Source organism: Crotalus tigris, unplaced genomic scaffold, assembly GCF_016545835.1.
Source record: "Crotalus tigris isolate CLP2741 ecotype Arizona unplaced genomic scaffold, ASM1654583v1 scf7180000024141.418231, whole genome shotgun sequence".
Classification (NCBI taxonomy): domain Eukaryota; kingdom Metazoa; phylum Chordata; class Lepidosauria; order Squamata; family Viperidae; genus Crotalus; species Crotalus tigris.
This window is the reverse complement of record NW_024100409.1, coordinates 189,928-215,704: the sequence shown is the minus strand read 5'-3', so window position 1 is coordinate 215,704 and position 25,777 is coordinate 189,928. Positions and strand designations below refer to the sequence as shown.

General features: G+C 39.6%; 1 protein-coding gene across 6 annotated transcripts in view; it reads left to right on the top strand.

Annotated features, from left to right (window-relative positions):
• Positions 1-2,091: 2,091 nt before the first annotated feature.
• FAT1 (FAT atypical cadherin 1) overlaps positions 2,092-25,777 on the top strand; it is a 134,673-nt gene continuing 110,987 nt past the window's right edge. For 2 of the 6 annotated variants that reach the window (XM_039322836.1, XM_039322835.1), the window contains exons 1-2: positions 3,853-3,997; positions 13,694-16,986. In XM_039322836.1, coding sequence (XP_039178770.1) covers positions 3,954-3,997; positions 13,694-16,986 — 3,337 coding nt within the window. In that variant the 5' untranslated portion in view covers positions 3,853-3,953. Of the gene's footprint in view, positions 2,515-3,852; positions 3,998-4,545; positions 4,591-6,151; positions 6,515-13,693; positions 16,987-25,777 lie in introns of those variants that run through there. The other 4 variants (XM_039322838.1, XM_039322841.1, XM_039322839.1 and 1 more) reach the window with 4 other exon arrangements.

Here is a 25,777-nt window from a genome sequence, read left to right as displayed (position 1 = left end):
CCATTTCTTTTTTCAGATTTCGATGCAGGCCTTAAAACAATCAAAAGTTACATCTGTTTTAAGGAATCAACTCATTAAAGCAGCCAAGCCGTTAAAGTTTGGGCAGAAGCCTGAGAAAAGGTGGGCTGCTTTAACAAATAGCAGAGCTAGTCATTTGAAATCCAAAGTTCTTATGAATAATTTTCAAAGCACGCACAGCTCTATCTGGAAATAATCTAGAGGAGACACCAAACAAGCTAGTAAATCTTTTAGTCTTACTGTAAATTATAAATGTAATAAGAAAATATTTGTAAATATATAAATGTCCTTGTGGTAAGGAGGTTTTCTGACAGAGTGCTTAATGGGGCTTAAGATCAAGATAGTTGAGAGCTGCTTGAGAAGGGGGAAATAGCCATGTTCAGCTGGTCATGAAGATTGGGAAGTAACTGAGCCAAGTGGATTGGTTGCTGGTTTCCTTTGTTGCCACAATATTTTGTATGTCCTTCAATTTTCCCAGTCATGAAGGTTCAGAAGTAGCGTTTTCTTTTACTATATAGTTTTAGATCAAGGGTGTCAAACTCACCACATCACTTGACGTGTCACGACTTATCACATGTTGTGACTCTTTTTGCATTGCCAGCAACGGGGTGGGCACCGTTTCGGTATGATGAAACCAGCCCGCAAACTGGCAGTTTGACACCCCCATTTTAGATGAAACATGGAGAGTCCTGTTTGCAAGAAGGTCCTATAAATCAATGAAAACAAATGAGTCTATGATGGGGTAAATGAATATTTTGTGGCAATCACCATCACAATTACCAATAATAATATTGATTAATGCATTATTTATTAGATTTTCATTTAGACTTTCTACTATTTCTACTGCAGAGTCCCTGGTGTGTGCCCCAAATTCCAATGTGTCCATCAGTCTGATTGTAACACCTGATATTGTATGATTTTAATTTCTGCAGAGCAGAAATGTTCCTATATACCATTTGTGAATGCCAGTGTCAAAACTTTCTAATACAGTGGTTCTCAACCTTTCTAATGCCGTGACCCCATAATACAGTTCCCCATGTTGTGGTGACCCCCAACCATTTATACATCACCAGGCGCCAGGGGCATGGCCAAAGAAAAGAGGAAAAAAAATGGCGGACAGCCTTGTTTGGCGACCCCCGTGAAATGGTCGTTCGACCCCAAATGGGGTCCCGACCCACAGGTTGAGAACCACTGCTCTAGTACTACATGAATGCTCAAGATGGGGGGGGGGTTGTTGGAGTCTGCTAGAGATTATATTTTCACTTATTTCTTTTGCATGAACTGTCTAAACAAACACAGGATGTTTGGTGTCATCTGCTGTATACCACAAACATCTCAAGAATCATGCTTGGCAGTGGCTTGGCAAAGGAGGGGAGGAAAAATTGCCCCAAGACTATGGATTTCTGCTGACTATTTCTGGCAATTCTTTTCAAAAGTGAAACTCATTATCTAAGATTATATAATTCTAATGTTTATCTTTGAAAGGGTTGATGAAAAACCACAGAACAAAAGATCTTTTGTTTCTTGCTCACAACTTTCCTGCGGTTCTTGAATTCTTACTGCAATTCCTCTAAGCGGATTTGTCCTATGTTGAAATCATGCCCTAACATGATTAACGTGGGCAGATTAGCATCCGTACGACGGATCCAGGATTTCTGGGCAAATCAAAGTGTGTGTACGTAAGTGACTGCATCTAAACGCAAGAGCCGCGGGATGTGATTATGACACCGATGTGACAAACAGATCCAATGATGTTTGGAGAAAGTCGGAGAGAATATTCGTTGCTTCAGGATTTGGCAAAACGATCTTTTTCGCCAGTGATGAGAAGCACTTAGGCTTTCCCTCTCTCTTCACCTGCCCGCTGTCGCTCAAGCCACGCGTCCCCTTCCCCCAGCGGCGAAGGCAAGGCTACCCACGCGGCAGTGAGGAGTGGGAAAGGAAGGTGGGGTGGCGCCCTTCGCCCCCACCTCTCGCGGAGCAGAGCCAAGGCAGAGTTCGCCCACCCAGGCCGCCGCCCTTTCCGCTGAGGGCGGCGGAGCCCGGGCGAGAAAGCACCAAATTGCCGCCACCGGCGTCTGGCTGGAGTAGCCCCTCCAGAGCAGCCTTTGGAAGCGGGAGTGGGCGGCGCTCCAGCCGGCGAGTTCCAAGCAGGCGGGGAAGGGACCGACTTGCAGCCTTCGCTCTCCCGGCGCTGAAACTCAACAGCCGCGCGCTTTGCCTGGACATGTCTTGAAAAACTTGGATCTTGTCCCGCCCCTCTCAACTTGCTGGGGTTTTTTTCCCCCCTCTCCTTTTGAACCGGATGGGTTCAACCCGGCAGGCAGCCACCTGGAGATGGAGCGAAGCGGGCGATCTCTCGGGCGCTGGAAGAGACGGAGCCAAGTTGGTCTTTGGTTTATGCGAGTCCTTTGAACCCGGGTCTGTTGGAATGGACTGAAGCAAAAGGAATCTAGATGTAAGCAAGAAAAGCGAGGTTGCACCCAGCTGGCCTGGTTGGTGAGTCCTTCCTTTCATCCTCTCCTTCCCAGCCCTTCCAGTTGCGTTTCGAAAGCCCTGCGTTGCTTCACCAGCAAGAGGGAGTGTTGGATAGACGAATGGACGGACACTTCGGGGGGCACCGGCCCTTTGCGTGGCCTCTCTCTTAACCTCCTTTAGTTTCTATCTGTGTGACCTCTAGCAAAAACTCCCCACCCATTCCCCACTTTTTTTTTTTTTGCAAAAACCAGTGATCCTAGTTGCAGTCTGCCTCTTTCAGATCGTTGTTTAAGGAACCTGGTCGAAAAAGGGTGCTCCTAGCTTTTATGTATATGGTCGAGTGCAACTTGTTTTAGGAACAGTGCCTTTGGGAAGGAGAAACAAGTAGGCGATCCACGAGGAAGCATTATGGCGCAGCGCCCTCTAGCTACCAAAACGGGATAGAGCCGAGTTCCTGTCTCCTTTTCTCTGGCTGCCTGGGCCGGCAACCAGTCAGTCAAGTTCAGCGTTATCCGGAGCCACGAGGAGAGAGCTGAGAGCAAAGAGATGAGCTCTCCTCTCCCCCCATCAACCGTCTATTGTTGTCCTTTTGGAGCGCCTTCCGGCTTTCTCCAGTAGTGAGCCTCGAGGGCGAGCTTTGGCGTCTCGTTTCACGACCTCTTGTCAGTCACGGGGCGTGTGAAGAATGAATGAGAAGGTGTGAGGAGGGAGTGATCACAGCGATTCAGCCCCCGTGGCCCACCTTGAAGAATCTGCTTTATTTTTAGCCCCTCCTTTTTTTGAGGAAGGTTTTAGTAAGGAAAAAGGCGATTCCTTCCTTCCAGGCAATTAAATTTCGGAGGGTGGGTCGCAAGGTTCGAAACCGGAACTTACTAAGCCCGCTGCGGTCTCTTCCTCGGGGATGCCTCTTTAAGTCTCGTCCCACAGCGATTTTTTTTTTTTTTACCGCCTCCTAGTTGTAACCTGTTTCTGAAACAGCCCTGGGGAGGAGAGATGCTCGGTTAAACGTGTCGCACTGTTGTATTCACACTCGGGTTGCTTAAAAAAACGCTTCTATCCCCAACAAAGACCAACGTGGAGCAAAAATCGATTTATGTATCACCTGCTGCTCCCCCCCCCCCAACATGAAGGGACCCAAGCTGCCCCTGTGATCCTCAGACCACTTGAGCCGGTACGCGCTGGGTTGTTCAAGTGATTTGTAATCACAGCGACCTGAAACAGCTCCCACCGACTCAGCGTCCCACCCGGAAGTAGGTCCATCCAGGTCTACGAAGCATTACTCCCCTGCAGACACCAGCGGGATGGTGACTCGGCTGCAGGAGACGGTGGCCGTGTGTCGTTTACAAGGATGTAGCCCAAACAGGCGCGCCCAACAATTTCTGTGCGTTGAGATGAAATTCAATCTGACAAAAGTGGTCTAATGGAAACCAGAGCCAAGTATCAATTTTCTTATAAGTAGGATGGGTAGGATTGCACAGCAAAGCCAACTGGAGGGTACTTCTCGGTAAGTACGGGCAGACTTATGGCTGGAAACCTAAGCATCTTACTGTAGGAGTAAGCCCCATTAACCACGAAAGGATTTACCCCTGAGTAGAAGCCTAAAGTTGCTGTGGTGGGCGTTCTGCATCTGAGGCCTGGCTCTGCTTCTCTGCCACCCATTCGCCAATGCCTGTTTGCAGAAGGCAGGTGCTGTTCTCCACCTTCTGTACTCTGTAAACTGCTGATAGTCAGGTGAACTCCAGGTTTTATTGAGCTCTTCAAAGGATTTCAAACTACCCGTTCATGACATGGCAGTTTTTTAAAAATTCATTCATCAGAGAAAGCCTTGCCTCTTTTATCAATGGGCTAGGGGAGAAAAGTCGCTTTCCTTTCTATATATTGTTCGAAGGGTTCCTGAAATTAAGAGGTGGGTTGCTGGTATCGGGTTACATTTTAAATCAAAGCTCCGAAATGGAATATGAAAACCCTCCCATTTTCCCCCTCCTCCAAGACAAACTCCCCCTCCCAGTTTCTATTGGAGAATCCCTTCCAGAGCTCAGTCTCTCAAAAATAATCCAGCAATGCATCTGGTGTGTGTGGAAATTCCTACTCTTAAAAGTAAGTAACTCGGCTTTGAAATTCCCTAAGTAAGACACCGTCTCCCCCTTTTATTTCCTCTTAGAAGCGGGCAGAGGTGGTTATGGTATAGTAATCTTTTGTTGGGCAATAGAGGCTGCGGGCACTCCAGAAAAGTTACCGACAGGGCGGTCCTTTGCCGAGTTGGCTCCAGTAACCTTAACGTTGCTCGGGAACGCGCTGCAATTAATAATTCAAGAATTTAAGCGGTATTGCTTAACAGAGAGAGCATTCGACCGCCGGTTAGAACGATATTGAAGCCTCGGGCAGTGTACGCCTGTTTAGGATCAACCCTGTTTAGGATCAACCGTCAAATCGCGTGGAGGCGCCTGAATCCAGGGAGATGATCTGATTCAGGCAGCATCCGTTTTACATGTAACTAGGAATAAGCCTGCTTGCAGCCAGTGCTTTAGACATGAGTAAACATGGGTACTCCTAGGGGATCACCTTTAGTAGGAAGGCAAGTTGGCTTGCGCTGTGTTCTGAAGGTTATTGGGGTCCAAACTGTTGCGGGGGAAGAGGTATTCGCGTGTGCATTCCTTAGTTTAAATCGTGTAAGTTTGTCTTTAATTCAAATACGCGACTGTTTTTAGAACTGCTTGGCCTCCCAAGTTGGCGTAGTTGCCCTTTTCTGTCTTTAATTTCGGGTTGGGATATGATACTTTGCGGAATCCGCAGGAAGGGCGTTGAGGTGCGTTCGGGTTCTGCAAGATTGAAAGGTTAGCGAATCCCCAGCTGTGAGCGCAACTGCAGGTTGATATGCCCTGCGCTGTCGCGGTCGGTGTTGCTGAAGGTTTGGGGCGGTAGAGTATTAAAGTGCCAAAGGAGGCGAGTTTTGGTTCGTGGAGTCTTCCTTTTAAGGGCTTGTAACAGAATGTGCAGCGTATAAAGCAATTACAGGCATGGAAGTGCTAGGAGACGGACTCGGAGCAGAACACTATCATGCTCGGCCGAAATCCGGGCGGGTGGAAACTAGAAACTCTGAGATCTGAGGCTTTAGTTCTTACAAAAAGAAAAAAGGAAAAGATGCCTTGTTCACATTTCCTTGCTTTAGGACATTAACCCAATGATGGATTAAAGCCAAATCTTCGAGGGTTCAAAGAAAAGATTAACATACAGCTAGAGGCAAACATTACCTTAAAAGTAGTTGCAAAGGAGCATTAAATATATTTAAAGGTTCTTAAAAAGATTTAGCTGGATTTATCCTAAAGATCAACTGTGTGCATGTGAATTCAGGAAGGCTTACTCCCGTCCAGATTAAAAAAAAAAATAATGTTTGCTCGCTTTAAAGGAAGCTCCACCTAGCTTTACTTCCGAGTAAACAGATTTGGTCAAACTTAAGACTGCTGCAGGCAGCTAATGAACCCGGCGAGACTTCCTCCTGAGTAAACAGGCCCTGACCCTACACACTTACCTCCTTAGCCATAAGCCCTTTCAACACACACACACACACACACACACACACACACACACACACACACACGGTTCGTGTGATCACAACTGTTGCTCTGCTACAGGCGCTCTGCCCTCTAAGGGAAAAGGGGGTGAAGAAGGAGAATGGTAGTGGCGCGTTTGATCTGCAGGGTTATAATCACTCCGGAGCCAGATGGTTGCGAGCCGTGCAGTCGCTGAAGAGTGGTTTAACTTTTCATGCCAGAGAAATTAGTTCCGGACGCGGTTTGTGGCGGCTGCCCCTGCTTTGGCGGAGGAATCCGGGGACCGGAGCGTGTCGCGACGCGACGCGCGGCAGCAGGAGCAAAGGAGGCGCCGCTGCAGGCAGTGAGGAGAGGAAGAAAGGCAGACTAGGGACCCGGACCGAGCACCATGCGAGAGGGCAGGCTGGCGCTTTTCCTCGGTGGAAACCATCTCCCACGACGCCTCCGCCTTTTGCGGGGAAACCTTAGAGGTGAGAAACGGAGGAGGATGGGGACTCGCGGTGACCTGGCGGAAAACAGTAGAAGAAAGTTCGGGATCGGAATGCCCGCGGTGCCTTTCCCGCACGAGGAGAGGGGGCTTATAGAGGAGCAGAAGCAGCCAGGAAAGCGGGAGTGCAAAGGAGCTAACGGAGAAAGAGGCGTCGTGGCTACCGCACAAGGGGAGGTGGGAAAGTTAGTGCTTTCTGCAAAGTTAGGAGTTTTTCTGCCCGGCCGCCCCATTTGCATTTGGATGGGTGGCAGAGAGCCCCCCCTTTTCGGGGGGGGGGTCAGGACGTGAATAGAATAGCAAGTGAGACACAAGGGACTGCAGCCTGCCCGGGAGCTTTTGTCCTGCTGCTACCATTAGCTGAGTAGGGCAGGGCAAGCCACGTTGGGAATGAAAGAGACTTAGAACCGGGGCGGGGGGGGGTGAGAACTCCCTTTTCTTTCAAGAGTAGTTGCTAAATCAAATCTTTTAAGAAAGGTAGTTCTTAAAGTGAGACAAAGCCTTTTAAGATATTTTCTACTCTGTCTCTCCTTCCCAACACAATTCCCTTACTTGGTTTCAGAGTTCTTTAAGTTTTATCCACTTCTAAAATCCCTGCTAGTCTTTTATTATTTTCCCCTTGGTCTAAGTTCATTATTTTTTATCAAGGTCGGCCTGTCTTTCCTAATTGGATCAGAAACCAGTTGTTGTGACCTAACTAAAGTGCTGGAGAAAAATTGAAGGAAGTAGGCAGTAATTATCTTTTCTTATTAGTGGGCTTGGAAAGGAAGGAGCTGTTAACTATGGATTGAGGCTGTGATTTCTCTTGTTATGCTTGCCAGAGTTTGTTTTGAAGAGCAAAGGGTGATTAATATGTCTCAAAAGGAAGGCATGCAGAATTCTTGGCATCATGTAGTGGAAGATTATAAACTTTATAATCTGAAACAACCATTTTAAATGCCAAGATTTGTTTATTGCAATTATATTCCACTTTTTCTCTTGAAAGCTTGAGATGGCATACATGAGGATTTCTAATTTTGTCCCACCACATAAATCTATGAGATAAATTGGTTTGAGAGATGATGGTTGGTTAAACTTGGTTCTCCTTGGTCCAAGTGTAAGCACTTCATTAAATATAGTCTCCTTTAAATCAAATTTGACTCTTGGTGACTTCATGGAGATATCTATATCATGGCAGGAATCCAGAAGTAGTTTATCCTTGCCATTTCTTGTCTATTTTAAAAAAATATAATATTTAGGATATAGTCTATAATTCAATATAATCCATTCATAGCAAAGTCCCACTTATTTCAAGCAACACTTAAGCTTGCTTAAATCCTATCCATATCTATTCAAAAGTAATTTCTGTTTAGTTAAACAGTAACAGGTTCTATATTACATCTGCCATATATGCAAACATGCCTAAATAGATATACTAGGAAATGCAGCAATCTGAATTTTAAGAGGAGAAAGTGATTTGGAGACTGATTGGACATGCATATTAAATTGATTTCCCTTAATCCAGTGTGTCTTACTGTATGAGTCTAGGAAGGAATGCAATTCTTTAAGGAAGTTACCAGTAGATGCAGTGTACGCACCCCACCAACTTCTAAATGTTTTTCCTATTTGGATCCAGTTCACTGCATAGCCTTGTGTTTGTTCACATATCACAATCTTGCATTAATTTTAAAAAAGTTTTTATGGAATAACATTGCCTTGGCAAATTCCTCTAGAATTTCAGTAGGCCTTCAGTGTGCTTAACTTTGGGGAGACTTCATCCTTGATCTTTCTGTTTCTTTTCTGGCTTGTTGACAGAGTCCACCACAGTTTGACCTTCACATTCCTTGAAAGGATATAACTTAGAATATTCAGAAAGGAAGGTCTTGAAAATTGGATAGTTTACTTTCTTCAATTTTTGTGTTTTGTATGATGACCTTAACAATCTGAGAAGCTTGCAACAAAATACAAGTCATCTTCCCATTTTCAAAGTCAATCCCATTTTAGTTTATTACTTGTTGATCCTGAATATGAGTCTACATTTTATTTATTTTTCAATTCTATTTTGTATTTTTTGTAAGTGACATATGTATCATTTATGTTATTTTAGAATGATTTTTTTTTCATATGCTAGACAGGAGAATTCTCAGCTAGTAAGACACTAAGATTTGCCTGCCTCAAAAACTGTAACAAAGTATTGTATATTAACCTAACTTATACTGGTTGTTAATAGGATGCTATCATAAATGTGTTTCTCTTAGGCACCAATCTTATTTCTTCTAATTAGTTATATTACTAATCCTATTATTGATTGTTATGAATGAGGGTGATAGAATAGTAAATAGCAGGTTGAAGAAAGCAAAACCAAAGATTAGGTCCATTGAACATGGTGACCAGATCCAAATTGTAGTTTGTGTAATTGTAGTTTTTCAATAAAACGCAAGTGAATTGTCTGATACATTGTCTGATTCTAAGACAAAAGTCAATGTTTCAGTATGAATTAGTTGGACTTACATAACATACTAAACAACCTGTATTATAGTTTACTATGATGTGTAGATTTGATAAGCAAATGACTTATTTTCATATAGTCCTGAGTAGTAATCTGATAAACTAAAGATAAAAGAACTGAGAAATTTTAGAATTGAGCAGATACTATCCAACATGATTTGGCTATTGGTAACTGGGGGCTAAATATGCAGTTGTGCCTGTATGAAATATACAGACTAATACTGTCTAACAATTCTTTCCACAATGAAACCAAGGAAAGATTATTGTAGTGATTAAGGGGCAATCATTATATGGCAAAAAGTTTGTTTCAGAGGATTTTGGATTGAGAACTTCTTTTAAAAATGCTTTTTCAATCTGTACCTATTCTCTACCATAACCAGAACTTCTTTTAAAAATGCTTTTTCAATCTGTACCTATTCTCTACCATAACCAGCAATACTCTTCTATTGTATTTTTAAATTTTATTTTGTATTATTGTATATTTTGCATAGAGTATTTTGTGGTATGGGACCAGGTTATCTGAGGAACTGCCTTGGCTTATCTTACTTGATCTGGTTAAAGGGTACTCTGTGTGTCCCACTGGTAAAAAGTTTTGACTAGCAGGAGAGTCTTTTCTGCTGTGGTCCCCACCCTTTGGAATATTTTGCTACCTGAGGTGAGGTCTGTCCCGACCCTTTTAGCTTTCCAGAATAGCACATTAAAACCTGGCTTTCCAGTTGGCCTGAGGGAGCTCTGTGTTGAAGGAAACTGGTAGACTTACAGAAGAGATGCAGCCACCTTATCAATCTTGCCTTCTTGTATCTATATTTAATGTTTTGATATTTTTATGATTTTAATTGTGAGCTGCCCAAAGTCACTTTGCAGGGTGAGATGAACAACATATAAATTTAATAAATAAATATTTTCTCATTTTTAAGGAATAACCCTTATTACAATGACCTTTGCTTTTAAAGACAAAGAGAAAAATGGTTTTAAACTCGAGCCTTAATTTTTTTAAAGGAGTACCAAGTATTAGCTCTGTAATAGAAAAAATTAAGTATTCAGTTGCCAGTTAACTTAAGCAAGCAACTCTTCATACTATGTTTAAAATTTCTTTAAAAGATTTAATCTAGTAATATTTTTGAACTAAACATTTTAACCTGTTTAGTTAAGTATTGCCAGAATTTATTCATTCAGCAAAAACCCAGGAAAGGTATATGAATGGATCTTTGTTTTTCTGATTTATTTCAATAATTAGAATTTGCTTAAAGCTACATTCTCTCTGTTACCATCTAGTCAAGTTTCATGTAAAATGAATGTAAACCCTTGGCTGTGCATAGAAAAAGTGTGTATAGGTCTTTAGCATTGCTCAAGATCATGCAGTTTGTGCAAAACAGGTTTTTGATTTGTTGAATATTTATATTGTTTTGTAGATGATATTGTAGGAGAAGAGCAGGCAGAACTGGGGGATGGAGTTAAGCATCCATCAGCTTAGAATGGTTACATTGTCACAAATAGTTCATGTACAAGCCCTCTTGAATTCTGTTAACCCTCATCTGGTGCCAATTTAATATTGAACTTAATTTGACTAGATTCTTGTGTATAGTTTGAGTAATAAATCTTTTGAATTGCAATTTAATGTATGTTCCTGATTCTTTGCACATGACATTAACATAGTCAATTCAAGAGGGTTTGGACTTGTATCATTTGTACAGCATAACTATTCTAAGTTATGACATTCTTAACTCCTCCCTCAGCTCTGCCTGCTCTTCTCCTACAGATATTTTTGCATCCTTTTATTCGTTGCAGATTTTGCTGTTATATAGTATTGTATTATAGCTAACATTAATATAGAAATTTATGTAGTTACTTAGTTGCTAAAATAAGTAAAAACGTAAATAGGCATTTAGCCTTCAAGATGTTCCTCAATGGACAAATCATATTGACATCCACTGTTAATTATTCCCAATGAAGAACACATCCATAAAGTTAAAAGCATTCAGCGTTCAGAATTAGAATGGACTGAGACATTTTGGTAGTTTGGTAACTGGGCAGAAGGGAAACGTTATTGGGAAAACACTTCTCAGTATACATGTAATCCTCACACCTTGTTTAGTAACCATTTGAAATAATGGAGGGTAAATGGAGGGGAAAAACAGCTTTGTGACCAGTCCTCTCTTCTTGGCTACATCACCATTTGGGTGCTTTGCAATAAGCATGCATTTACGACCATAGCAGCATTCCATGGCCATGTGATCACTATTTGTGAGTTTCACAAACTTGCTTCTGACAAGCAGACTTAATGGAGAATGTGGAGCCAGAACTGCATGTTGCAGTCACCTGATGTCTCACTTAGCAGTGGAAGCAATAGAGTTGCTGATCCCAGTCGTGGTTGATAAGCTTTGTTCCTCTCCAGTTGATTAGCTCCTGATTCTTTTAATGATTAATGGTGGTTACTGTTTTTGGCTCTGTTATCTTTTAGCCATAGCTCTTTAAATAATTAATATGTTAGATTATCTACAATCTAATTTTGCATATAAATGTTTACCTATATGTTGTTAAACATAACATTTTTTATGAAGATCTCAGAGAAAGTGAACAAATTTATATATATGCCTAGGAGAAATGAGATTGGACAGCCTTTTTTCTGGTTCCAGACTAAGTATCATTTCAAGTGATCACTGTAATGCTATTCAGCTCACCAAATGGATTTAGTGGCTAATCATTTGTTAACAAAAGGAAAGTGTCAAATGTTGGTCTTTTATTATGGCCCTTTGGTAGAAGTAAAACCTAAGCTTAAAGCTGATGCTTTGTTTTGCACCATGTTGGATTGCTCGCCATTTGTTAATAAATAGAAATTTTCAGAATTGAATTAGCTGGGTTTTTAAAGTACTAGGGGATGTGCTAGGAGATTTTAGGTCATAAAATAATATCTATATTTGTGAAAAATTGCAATATAGTGCCTCTTACTCACTTTGTGGGACAGCATGTCATATTGTGTAGTTAGAGATAATTGAAGGAATTGTTTATGGTTTAGAAAACTGTTTGCAATTTTTGAGATTGCTCCATAAGGTTTTGGTTGCAAAACAGTGTTGCCTGAAATCACATATGGGTTATCATATATTCTGTGGATCAAAGGTGAGAACTCATTATCTGTTATCCATTTTCCAGATGATGCAAAGCAAATCTTAAGATCTGAACGTACTTGAGAGTACATGCAATTTCAGAAACTCAAGGTTCTTTTTGTATCATGTATTACCTGAGAGTATGCAACAAAAAGTAGTATATTTGAAAAAAAGTAAAGTTTAAGGCAAACCACCTGCATTCTAAAAGCATCATTAAAAATATTTGAACTATCTAAGTTGAATAGAGCAGAAATTGCATTTGTTCATAGAATAGAGTCACTGTGTAAAACTCTAATTGTTTTTACAGTATTCTTAAAGGATAGAATTTCTTCTTGGGATGGTAGTCTAATTAAAAACTAATCTTCACTTAAAGCTGTTATGGCTAGGAATGCAGTGGAGATTATTTTTCTGTCCTTCTATTAATTCCTATTTTATTCATGCCTGAAAGAATGAAAAGTAAGTTCTCTGTCTGAGCTTCAGCAAACATAAAATGTTTGGTTTTGTTAACTGCAGTTTGGGGTAAGGTTCAATCCTTTATATATTAGTTAATACCAAGATTAGGGTCAAGAACAAGACATTTATTTTAACATTTGTGTTTTGTCTCTTAAGTGAGACATTGCTTGAGTGCTTACAACCTGCATTGCTTGAGTGTAGAATCATTCATTCTCATCAATAAAATATGAAAAAGTATATATTAGGCATATACGTTGGTATTAATGACACAAACAATATGATCACTTTAGAAATTCATTATAGTGAGGAAATCATAGTCTTCCTCTTCTGAAGAAATCAATTTCACAGCTTTATTAGTCTCTTATGTATTAGAAGCTCAAGACAGTGTGAATTATCTCTATAAATGCCAGATTGAAAACTCTCTTCCAGATTCCTGAAAATTTTATTAATAAAAGAGGCATTTGTTGTTTATGTCTTACTCTCAGAATGCTTTAGAATTTATTACTGGGCACTGTCACAGAATGCTAGTGTCCGTCTTCTCTCCCAGTTATGTTTTTGTTAAACTTCATTTCCCAACAATGAAAAAAAATCCCTGGGAACATTTCTCTTATATCTTCCCTAGAGATTTAATGTCAGTTTGGAAAACAAGGGAATCTGAGGGCAGATTGCATAGTGAAAGAAAGGACTCTGGTACATATCTGAGTGGCCCTTAAAGTACAAGAAACTGACATCCTGCTCATGAGAATTTTGTCTTTTTCTTCTTTCGGGGAAGAAATAAAGTTGATAGGAAATGGCTATGAAATGATGCAGAAGAAAAAAACTAATTATTCTTCAGTAACTTGTCAATTTCAAATAGGCCCTTGAATTTATATGAAGGATCTTGAAATTCAGTGATGTAAGATTAATGCTTATGAATGTTATCCTGTATTCTGATTTATACCCATTTTTAAATGCAAGCTAAGAACCTGGCCCTTAAGACTGGTAGAGGCTTGAGGCTTTGTGGATCTCCAAAGCTAGCCCAAACCAAGGGACTCTTGGGTATCACTAATATGGAATTTTTTTTCTTAAAGGAACATGTTCAAATACATTGATTTCTATTCTTGTGCTTTTTTTTTCAGATTTTTGGTGATTGCTTCTATGAAGAGCCATTTGACCATGTTGCTGTTGTTGTCCCTACTGCTGCTTGTGCAGGATTTTGAACAATGTGAAGGAACCCTGACACAATATCATGCACTGCCAATGCAATTCACACAAGTTCATTACAATGCCACAGTATATGAAAACTCTGCAGCTAAGACTTATGTTGGGCATCCAATAAAAATGGGCATTTACATTACTAGCTCCCTGTGGGATATAAAATACAAAATTATTTCTGGGGATAGTGAGAACTTGTTTAAAGCTGAAGAATACGTTTTGGGGGATTTTTGCTTCTTACGAATTCGGACCAAGGGAGGGAATACTGCTATACTTAACAGAGAAGTAAAAGACAATTACATATTAACTATAAAAGCAATAGAGAAAAATACAAATGCAGAAGCTCTCACAAACGTCAGAGTGCAAGTATTGGATACAAATGACTTAAGGCCTTTATTTTCTCCAACTTCTTACAGTGTTTCGTTATCAGAAAATACAGCAATAAGGACCAGTATTGCCAAAGTCAGTGCAACCGATGCAGATATTGGAACCAATGGAGAGTTTTATTACAGTTTTAAGGAGAGGACAGACATGTTTGCAATTCATCCAACAAGTGGGGTGGTCATTCTGACTGGCAGACTTGACTATTCAGAAACAAAAGTTTATGAGTTGGAAATCCTTGCCGTGGATCGTGGTATGAAATTGTACGGCAGCAGTGGGATTAGTAGCATGGCGAAATTGACAATTCATGTAGAACAAGCTAACGAACATGCACCAGTCATAACAGCCCTTGCTTTGACTCCTTCAGAGCTGGATAAGGATCCAGCATATGCAATTATAACTGTGGAGGACAAAGATTATGGTTTAAATGGAGAGGTAGCATCTCTAAGTATTGTAGCAGGTGATCCACTTCAGCAGTTCAAAGCTGTAAGAACCGTCCCAGGAGGAAAAGAATATAAAATCAAAGCAATCGGCAGTGTTGATTGGGAGAGCCAACCCTTTGGTTTTAATCTTACACTGCAGGCTAAAGATAAAGGAAACCCTCCAAAGTTTTCCTCTGTGAAAGCAATTCATCTGCCTTCTCCCCAGTTTAGGTCTGGAGAAGCACAGTTTGAAAGAGTAGTTTATAGAGCTGAAATAAGTGAATTTGCTCCACCGAACACACCTGTGGTTATGGTAAAAGCATTGCCTACTTCTCCCTACATAAAATATTTGTTTGCAAATGCACCAAGCAAAGCTCAGTTCAGTTTGAATCCTCACACTGGCCTTATTACTATTCTAGATGCCATAAAAGCTGAACATGCAGCTCATTTTGAATTTGACATAATGACAAGCGATAAAAAAGCATCTACAAAAGTATTCATTAAGGTTATAAATGTGAATACTCATCCTCCAGAATTTACTAAGACATCGTATAAAGCTTCTTTTAATGAGAATGTCCCTATAGGGACAAGTGTTATGAGTGTGAGTGCAAACGATCCTGATGAAGGTGAAAATGGCTATGTCACATATAGCATTGCAAATATAAACCCTGTTCCTTTTGAGATAAACCACTTCACTGGTGTGGTTACCACCTCTGAAACTATGGATTATGAATTGATGCCAAGAATTTATAAATTAAGAATTAGAGCATCTGACTGGGGCACCCCCTATCGCAGAGAAGTTGAAGTCCCTGTTACAATAGTTTTAAATAATTTGAATGATAATACTCCTCTCTTTGAGAAAATAAACTGTGAGGGAACAATTCCCAGGGAACTTGGTGTGGGAGAGCAAATAACTACTGTGTCCGCTATTGATGCTGATGAGCTCCAGTTAGTACAGTACCAAATAGAATCTGGAAATGAATTAGATTTATTTAGTTTGAATCCAAATTCTGGGGTTCTTTTCCTGAAACAATCACTAGGAGATGGCTTAAGTTTAAGAACATCTTTTCATAGTTTGAAAATAACTGCTACAGATGGAGAAAATTTTGCAGCACCCTTATTTATTAACATTACTGTAGTTACCAGCCGCAAACCAGTGAGCTTACAATGTGAAGAGACTGGTGTGGCCAAAATATTGGCAGAAAAACTCTTGCAAGCAAATAAGCTACATGGTCGTGTTGAAGTAGAGGATACTTTTTTTGATACACATACAATGAACTTGCATGCACCTCAGTTTGAAAGTGGCCTTCCCAGGAGCATTGAAGTAAAAGAAGATCAGCCTGTAGATTTTACCATCATGTTTTTGAATGCAACTGATCTTGACACTGGTTTCAATGGGAAGTTAGTCTATTCTATTTCTGGAGGTAATAATGACAGCAGTTTTATCGTTGGAATGGAAACAGGAATGCTAACCATCTTGTCTCCTCTTGACAGAGAAGTAAGGGATAAATACACTTTGAACATTACCGTTTATGATCTTGGCATACCACAGAAGTCCAACTGGCGTCTTTTAAATATCAGAGTTGTTGATGCCAATGACAATCCTCCAGAATTTTTACAGGATAGTTATTTTGTTGATGTAAGTGAAAACAAAGAACTGAATACAGAAATAATACAGATAGAAGCCATAGATAAAGACTTAGGCACCAATGGTGAAGTGAGGTACGCACTTCTTACAGATACAAATAAGTTTTCTATTGACAGTGTTACTGGAATTGTAAAAGTTTCAGGACTTTTAGATCGTGAACTTCAAGCAGTGTATTTCTTAAAAATAGAAGCTAGGGACCAAGCTAAAGAGTCACCACAGTTGTCTTCAACAGTTCTATTAAAAGTATTTTTGGAAGATGTTAATGACAATCCTCCAAAATTTGTTCCTGCAAATTATCGAGTGAAAATCCGAGAAGATCTTCCTGAAGGAACTATTGTCATGTGGCTAGAAACCTATGATCCCGACGTAGGTCAAGCAAGCCAAGTAAGGTACAGCCTTTTGGATGGTGGAAATGGAAGTTTCGATGTAGATAAACTCAATGGAGCAATCCGTATTGTGCAAGGACTGGATTTTGAGAGGAAACAAATTTATAATCTAACAGTGCGGGCTAAAGATAAAGGAAAACCCACTTCATTGTCTTCTACCTGTTATGTTGAAATTGAAATAGTTGATGTAAATGAAAATCAGCACCCACCACGTTTTCCTAATTTTGTGGATAAAAGTTTTGTAAGTGAAGATGTTCCCATTGGTACTTCAGTAATGACTGCATCTGCTTATGATGAGGATACAGGAAGAGATGGTGAAATCAGATACTCAATAAGGAATGGATCTGGTGTTGGAATCTTCAGAATAGATGAAGAAAAAGGTAAGAAATTACTTTCTGTTCTAAATGTTTTGAAAAGACTCATGAGTAATTTTAAGTTTGTATTTATTATTTTGTTAAGAATTTGACTAAATTTGCAAAAACTAAAGCATAAAGCCCAATTATTCATAGGAGTTTCAAATATAGAAATAGTGAAATAGCACAATTTATACTGTGTATAATTTTTCCTAAAAATGATTGGAAACGTGTAATCACCATATTTTTCTTTCATGATTTATTCATACTTATTTTTATTTATATAAATAAATGATTATTAACAATTTATTAATTCTTTTTATTGATTGATTTTATTGTAATTTTTTTGACTTGTGTGAGCTGTCCAAAGTCATTGAGAACCAAGTTATTAATGATCCATTCAGAGTTCTAAGAAATCTAGTATGTTCATTATACCGTAATTTAAAGGCTTGGTATTCTTTTATTCTCATTAATGAAAAAAGCATAAATACAGAGAGTACTTATTTGCCAGACCAGTTATTATGTGTATAGACATGAAATGTCAACAAAATTGTTTTTATCAAGTCTCCTTAGAGATTTACAGATGTGAACATTAAATTGTGCTTATGAAATAATGAAGTACTCTTTATTTATTTTCAGGCCAGTATTATAACTCTGAACTGATTGCATAATATCTTTGCATGTGAATTGTCTTAAATATAATTTTTTAGAATGTAACGGAAAAAAAACCCAATTGTCATTAATTTGCATCTCACTCAGATATTCCTTAAGATATTTGTTGAATATCTAATACTGTTATTAGAGTATTAAATAAAAATATTTAGATTACAGATAGAAATATATCCATATTTGTCTCTTGCTTTTCCTTAAAAAGAACAAGAAGAGACACATAAACTTCAGTCAGACCTGCATAATGAGTTGTAAGATGGAGAATATCTGGAAGCCAACATTTTTCTGCTGTCTTTGTAATTTAGGCATATTTTACTATTCAATCCTTTCCTTGCAGTTTCTGTTTTCTTCCACTGTTAAGGACATAGGGATACTATCTGCTTACCATGCAAATATGATCTAATCTACTTTTGTTGTTACTGTTGTTTCTAATCTCTCATTTGTTCCTGATGCAAGAATTTTATTCCTTTCTTTCCTCTTCTGAATGAGAACAGTGAAGAACTTTTCTGCTTGACCTTTGTAACTATTGAACAACTGTCCTTGCTGGCTTGTGTTCACTAACTGTCCTGCCTCTTGTGAAGCAGTATGCATGCAAGGTTACCATGTTGCTTTCTTTTGGAGACATTTGGCTTGCTTTCGTTTGTCCTATTTCACTAGTTTATAAGTAATATGAAATGAGAAACAAATTGGGGACTTAATAGGCTAATATTTTGTTTATTGCACATTAGAAATCTCTGGAATTCTTGCATGACTTTGCACTCAGATCTTGTGCAAATTGGTTATGGATTAGATACCTATAGCAGGTTCTCAAAAAAGTATTAGGATTGTGTACTGAAAGATGGTCAAGGAAAGCAGCATGACATTTTGCTTCACACATTTTGCACCACACAAACTGCTTTTTGTTTAACAAGAAAAATTGAATTTTTGAAATATTTTGTTTTCTTTCAAAAAAGCACACTTTAAAAACATGAACATAATCTGGTGATTATTACTATTTCATTCAGAATGCTTGGTAGGTAGATATAGAAAAAATATCTGTTTCATAATTTCCATTACATTTTCAACATAGATTAGAAATCACATGGTAAAGACATATTCCAAAGTGAACGTGATACAATTTACAATGTTTTTATCTGGGATATTATTTTAGCATGTCTGATATGTAAATTTATATATTTAATATAAATTCTTTGTTTTTGGAACACAGGTAATGTTGGTTTCTTGTGTAACCTAAGATTTTTTTTTTCTAGTCAGCATAGCAAGAAAAGGAAAATGGGAGACAGTTTTTTGATTCTATAATATGTCATAAGGCTTGTACCTATAAAACAGAAATAGACCATTTTTTTGTAGTGGTTAAGGCAGCAGGTTAGAAACTAGGAGAGCATGAATTTTAGTGCCGCTTTAGGCATGAAAGTCATCTGGATGACTTTGGGCCAGTTATTCTCTCAGCCGAACTCACCTCATGGTCACTGTTGTGAGGAAAATATTGGGGAGAGGGATATAAATAAAAAATAAACAATTTCCTGGTAGATACAGAACTTTTCTTAATGATTGTGGCCCCATTTATTAAGATGTGGGTCTATAAAATGAGCAATATAGACAATTAGTGCCAGAAGAGTAACATTAGGAGAGAATTATAATGTCTATAATTGTTCTAGTGCTCAAAATCCTCTGTATGCTATGTACTCTTATAGTTCGTGGTGATGACCAGAAGTAGGCTGGCATCATTTTGGTAGCCGGAAATTTAACTTAATGAAAGAGAACTAGGAAACAAAGTAGAGAGAGCTACTTTGCACAAATGACTGCTTTATAGTATTTTAGGCCTTACACTATACTGTTCATTTTATTTTCCATTATAAAAATACAGAAATAATGTGGGTTACTTTCCAAAATATAATGGAAATGGTTTTCAGTGGTCACAAGGTGTGTGTGTGTGTGTGTGTGTGTGTGTGTGTGTGTGTGTGAAAGAGAGAGAGAGAGAGAGATGTTTTCCATTCCTGATCTGGAAAAGTGTGATTTAAATATTGCAATGATATATACTGATTTCTTGAATGACAACCTTGTTCCTTTTACAAAGTATATGTACTTTTTCTCAACAAAATTTTCTCATTTGTGGTGGTAGATTGTTGGAAGGTGAGAGGGGTGAGGAGCAGAGAATTTAAAAGCTTGTAATAACTTTGTGTGCAGGGCACTTTGAAATAAGAAAAATAAAATTCCTGTGAGACACACTTGGTTTTAAAACTTTATAGTTTAAAAAAATTAAAAATTTTGAAAAAGAAAAAAATTATTACAAGAAAAAAATGTATTTTTTAGAAAAGTATAACAAATCCTGTCCACATCTCTATATAAATATGTGTAGGATTTGTTGTAATTCGCCATGTTTGTTATATTTTTATATGGAACCTGAACTACATGGTCAGATAAGATAAATTCCATATATTAACGTTCTGATATGACTGCAAAATATATATTATCTATGAAATTCAAGTTCTGTATTTGTGTGCAAGATAAAAGCATCTGGTTATTATTTGTAAAAAGTGGCAGACACTGTTTAAGCCTTTAATTTAGCTATTTATGCTGACAAAAACTCAACAATTTGTAGTTACTAGCTTAGAATGTTTTATTGGATAGAAGGTATAATATTTAGCAGCCTTTTAGTGTATCATCTGAAAATATATTTAAAAGCATAACCAGAAATAGTTGACTGTCATAGAAAAAAAAGCCCATACTAATGAAAAGCTTTATTACTGTGGGGGTTTTTTTACATGTAAGTTTACTAGTCTTTTGCTGTATTAGAAAATGTGCTGAGAATGAAGATAGTCTTTAAATATCTAGTTAGATAAACTGTCCTGGAGCCTGGTTAATAAGGGCACTGATTATGAAAACATTGGATTTTCTGGGGTTTTTTTCTTTGTTGAAAATGAGTATTGTTTGGCAGTGACTCCTTATTGACTAGGTCATATGTTTGTCCGATGAAAACTGACTAGTTTTAAGAGAACTAAGAGTAGGTGTGAAACAGTTTCTCCTGAGTTTAAGATTGCCCTAGAGAATTTCATGTGTTAAAGTACCCATGAAGATGGATTGAATTTTCCAGATCTATCTTAGGAAAATACTCAACAAGTAAAGGCATAGTGCAGGAAATATCATTTATCAAAAATTAAAAAATGTGTCTAGTTATATAGTTGCTGATACAACAATCACACTGGAAATTCTACTAAAATTAAGATAAGAAATACAAGGTAGAACTGGCAATATGTATGGTTTTTCTCTTATTTATTTAATTATAAATTATTTTGTATTTAGGAAGAGATTAATCCTATGTAGTGAGTGGTACAGTTCTGCTTTTTATATGTTATGATGAATATCATAATATATAAGGCAGGAGTATCCAACTCCTCAGAAGACAAACTCAGGATCCAAAAAGATCTTGACAAACTTGAACAATGGGCCCGATCCAACAAAATGAGTTTCAGTGTGGAGAAAAGCAAAGTTTTACAGTTAGGCAGGAAAAATCAAAGGTAAAAGTACAGATTAGGCGAGACCTGGCTTAAAAATAGTAACTATGAAAGGGACCTTGGAGTCCTAATGGATGATCACTTAACTATGAGCCAGCAGTGTGCAGCAGCAGTCAAAAAAGCTAATACAATCCTGGATTGTATAAACAGCAGCATAGAATCAGAATCATGCGAAATATTAGTACCACTTTATAAAACCCTAGTAAGACCACACCTGGAATACTACAGCCAATTTTGGTCACTATATCATAAAAAAGATTTTGAGAGTTTGGAAAAAATTCAGAGAAGAGCAATTGATTAGTCTAAAGCAGTGGTGGCGAACCTATGGCATGGGTGCCAGAGGCGGCACTCAGAGCTTTCCCGGTGGGCACACGTGTCGTTGCCCCAGCCTCACCTCCCCGTGACCCTCTCCAGCAGCCCCCCTGAGAGTCACCCTTTAGCGTGGCCCACGCGGAGCAGTGCAGCCAAGGACATGGCAGCCAGGCAGCGTAAACAAGACTCTGCCCTCACACCCCATCGTGCACAGTTGATGCTGCAGGGCGCGGGCACAGGGCGTGACCACCATAGTGCTGCTGGGCTGCCTGGGCGATCTACAGCAGGCCCTGGAGGCAGTGACCCTGCGGGCAAGCGGGGCAGGAGATGGGCAGAGTGGGGGCAGGGCAGGGGATGGAGTGGGGGCAGGGCCAGTTTTTGGGCACTCGGTCTCTAAAAGGTTCGCCATCACTGGTCTAAAGAAAAGAAGAAATAGGGGATACATGATGGTAGTGTTCCAGTATTTGAGGGGCTGCCACAGAGAAAAGGGGCTCATGTTATTCTCCAAAGCACCAGAGGGCAGGACAAGAAACAATGGTTGAAAACTGATCAAAGAGAGAAGAAACCTGGAATTAAGGAGAAACTTCCTGACAGTGAGGACAATTAACTAGTGGAACAGGTTGCCTCCAGAAATCATGGGGTTCTACCACATGTCAAATTAGCGTATCTTTTGCATGAACAAGAAGGGGGTGTGGTGCATTCCTGGAAAGGGGCATACATTGGTCATTTAGCCTTTTAATAGTTACATTTCAGATTTAATATCTTTTCATATTTTATATTAGTTTTTAAAATTGTAAAAGGAATAACACAAATAGGGAGTCAAGTGGCAAATAAATTTATATTAATATTATATAAGAGTTAATTGTTGGGTCCTTCACCTAGTTCTTTATGACTTATAATTAACAATAATTTCATAAGCGGTTTTTTTCCTCTGTTATCACTTATCTTTCATCACTGATTAAAGAATGGTGGTAAAGACTTTGTTGTGCTGTTATATATTGTCATCTATTCAATTTATGGGACTATATAGCTTTGTACGTGTTCATTTTGGTAGTTGATCAAGCGGGGTTGCTTTAAATCATGAAGAAATTCTGTCTAAAAAGGGTAGCTGAATGTACTGCAGTGTATTCTGTTGATTGCAATGGCAATTGCTCAGGTTTCTGGTGGATTGTGACCTTGAAGTCTGTTAATTATTAACATATTTTTTAAGGATTTTTTTCTATCTTTAATTCTCACTGAACTGTATTTAACATGAAGCCAATATAGAAGTATTCTTCTAAAAAACTAAATAAGATTGTTTGTTATTAAATCAAATAACGATAGCCTTATTTTTTTTTCAAATTTGCAAGATAAAATGTACTTTAAACTTTTGTAATGTACAGAACATAGTTTTTAATGTTAATTAACATTAATATTATTGTGCTAATACCAAATAATACCAAAGAATATGATGGTCATAACAAACACTCTTTTCCAACAACCCAAGAGACGGCTCTACACATGGACATCACCAGACGGTCAACATAGAAATCAGATTGACTATGTGCTCTGCAGCCAAAGATGGAGAAGCTGTATACAGTCAGTAAAAACAAGACCAGGAACTGACTGTGGCACAGATCATGAGCTTCTCGTTGCAAAATTTAGGCTTAAATTGAAAAAAGTAGGGAAAAGCACTAGGCCACTCAGGTATGAACTAAATCATTTTCCTGATGAATATACAGTAGAGGTGACAAATAGATTTAAGGAATTAGATCTGATAGACAGAGTGCCTGAAGAACTATGGATGGAAGTTCGCAACATTGTACAAGAGGTAGCAACTAAAACCATCCCAAAGAAAAAGAAATGCAAGAAAGCAAAATGGCTGTCTGAGGAAGCTTTGCAAATAGCTGAGGAAAGAAGGGAAGCGAAAGGCAAGGGAGAAAGAGAAAAATACACCCAATTGAATGCAGAATTCCAGACTGCTCTTTAGAAGGCCAGATCCTGAAGTTGAAACTCAAATACTTTGGCCACCTAATGAGAAGGAAGGACTCACTGGAGAAGGGCCTAATGCTGGGAAAGATTGAGGGCAATAGAAGAAGGGGACGACAGAGAATGAGATGGCTGGATGGAGTCACTAAAGCAGTAGGTGAGAACTTAAATGGACTCCAGAAGATGGTAGAGGACAGGAAGACCTGGAGGAACGTTGTCCATGGGGTCGCAATGGGTCGGACACGACTTTGCAATTAACAACAACAATACCAAAGTTAGGCTTACAAAACACTACAAATATTCAGCATATTCTCCAGCATGATGAATGTAGAATCCACCGGTGGGTAATCTCAGCCTTTCTGCTCAGAAGAGACTAAGTCAGAACTTTAGCCACGCCTCCCTCTGGGAGTGTCCCCCAGTTTTTGACTTAGTCTCAGCTTAGTAGGACGCAATTCTTGTGGCTCCTCGGTTAGATTAGGTTATTAATGGTTGAATTTCTAATTGGAATTTATTTTTCAAAGTTTTAGAGTAATGTGGCTTATTCTTTATTGATATTTGGAATCAAATTTGGCTTTACAAATTCATTGAGAGATTGCCTGGAGAGAGAGTTCTTCAGGCCTTTCAGGCCTTAACGAGCCTAACAGGCTCCTGCGGAGCAGGCTATAGGCTGTTTTATTGTTTGGGGCTTTTAGCTCTGATTGAACTGCTCAGCGGGAGCGTGGATCAGCAGGACAGCTGGCTTGCTGTTTACAGAAATCCCTCGGAGATCAATCATCGAAGCCATGAGGCTCCCTTCGGAAGCAGCAAGTCGGATCACAGCGGAGGCTGCGTGACCAAACAGCAAGTGTTTTAAGGAATGGGGGGGAAGAGGGCTCTGTTTTTGATTACGAGTGCTTTAAAAGCCGTTTCCTTGCCAGGGATCTTGTATTTTCCTCTTCCCCTTTCTTTGGCGCGATAGTCATTATAAGTAAGCAATGAACAGGCGTGGCCGCCATTTTGAACGCATGTTCAGGGTGCGGCCGTTATTTTGAGCACGGATTGGGCACGGACACCATTTTTGCAGGGACCTCGTGTTCCTCTGAGCTCCATTGGGACCTGCTTTTCTCAGTTGCTCTGGCCTGCTGTGTCAGGTTTTCACTGGGGGGAAGAACTTGTTGCTCCTTTCTGGATGTTTGGTGCTTATTAAGGGAATCACATCAGTGATTCCCTCATTGCATTTGCATGATTATTCTGACTACTCATTGAAATTCAGGTTGTATATCCTTCTTTATTAGTGTGTGTTGAACAAAGGGGAATTTATTTTAGAATCCACCTGTTTCTGTTTAGTTTGTGGCCTTGTGCCACAGGGCCTTGACAGGCAGTTCTAGTGAACTGTCTGGCTGTTTTTGCCATTGCTGTGGTTCAGAGCGAGGGTTGGTTTCCCATCTCTGACTGCTAGATCTGTGTGCTTGGGTTCCCCCCAATTCTAGATATCTCTTGCCCGGATTATCTAGATTGCAATGGCAGACAGTTCCTCGCCCCAGGCATACCAAGGCTCTGGTATCCCCCCCCCCCCGCACAAAGTGCAGATCAACTGATTTGGATGCGGGGGGGGGAGGGAAGAAGAAAAAAAGCCAAGACAAAGCATTTATCTACCAAGGAGACTGCCAAGGCAGCCTGGCAAGAGGCCACGAAGAGACACCAGGCACTGGAGAGAGAATTCTCCAAAGCCCAAAGGCTCGTGTCCAGTGAAGCTGAAGTGGTTCCCCCCGTTCCATTGGATGCTTCTCCATTTGAGCCTCCATTTGCGCCTTCCCATGATGCCTCTAGGGCATGGTCTCAGGGGGAAACTGAACAGGTTGGTCCCTCTCGCTCACTGTCTTCACCTGCACAGCAGGGTCCTGAAACCACGTATGCCTCAACTGAAGCTGGGGTCAGTTCTGGGACCAATAGAATATGTGGTCGGTACAATTTCAGGCATTTATGCAACATGCATTTACTCAGTTTATATTCTTCTCTAGGAATCAACCACCTTTGCAACCTCCATTGCCTCCATCCATACCACCTTCTCAAGTGGGATGTGCCACAGTCCCTGGTTCTGGCGTCTCTGAGACTTCCTCCCAGTCTCAGTGGACCTAGAGATAGCCGACATGCCTATGTCTGAGGATGAGGAGGCAGCACCTGAACACGCGCCAACTTCGGGTCTTTTTAATCCATCTCCTTTCAGGTCTCTACTTATTAAGGCCTGTACCATGGCCAACCTCACTTCGGTGCAGGAAGACAACCTTCCACCTCCACTAGCCAAGAGTCTAACCCTCTGTTTGCAGAACAGGGTGTGGAGGAGAAACAGATTCCTTGTCCGCATGTCTTTCGTG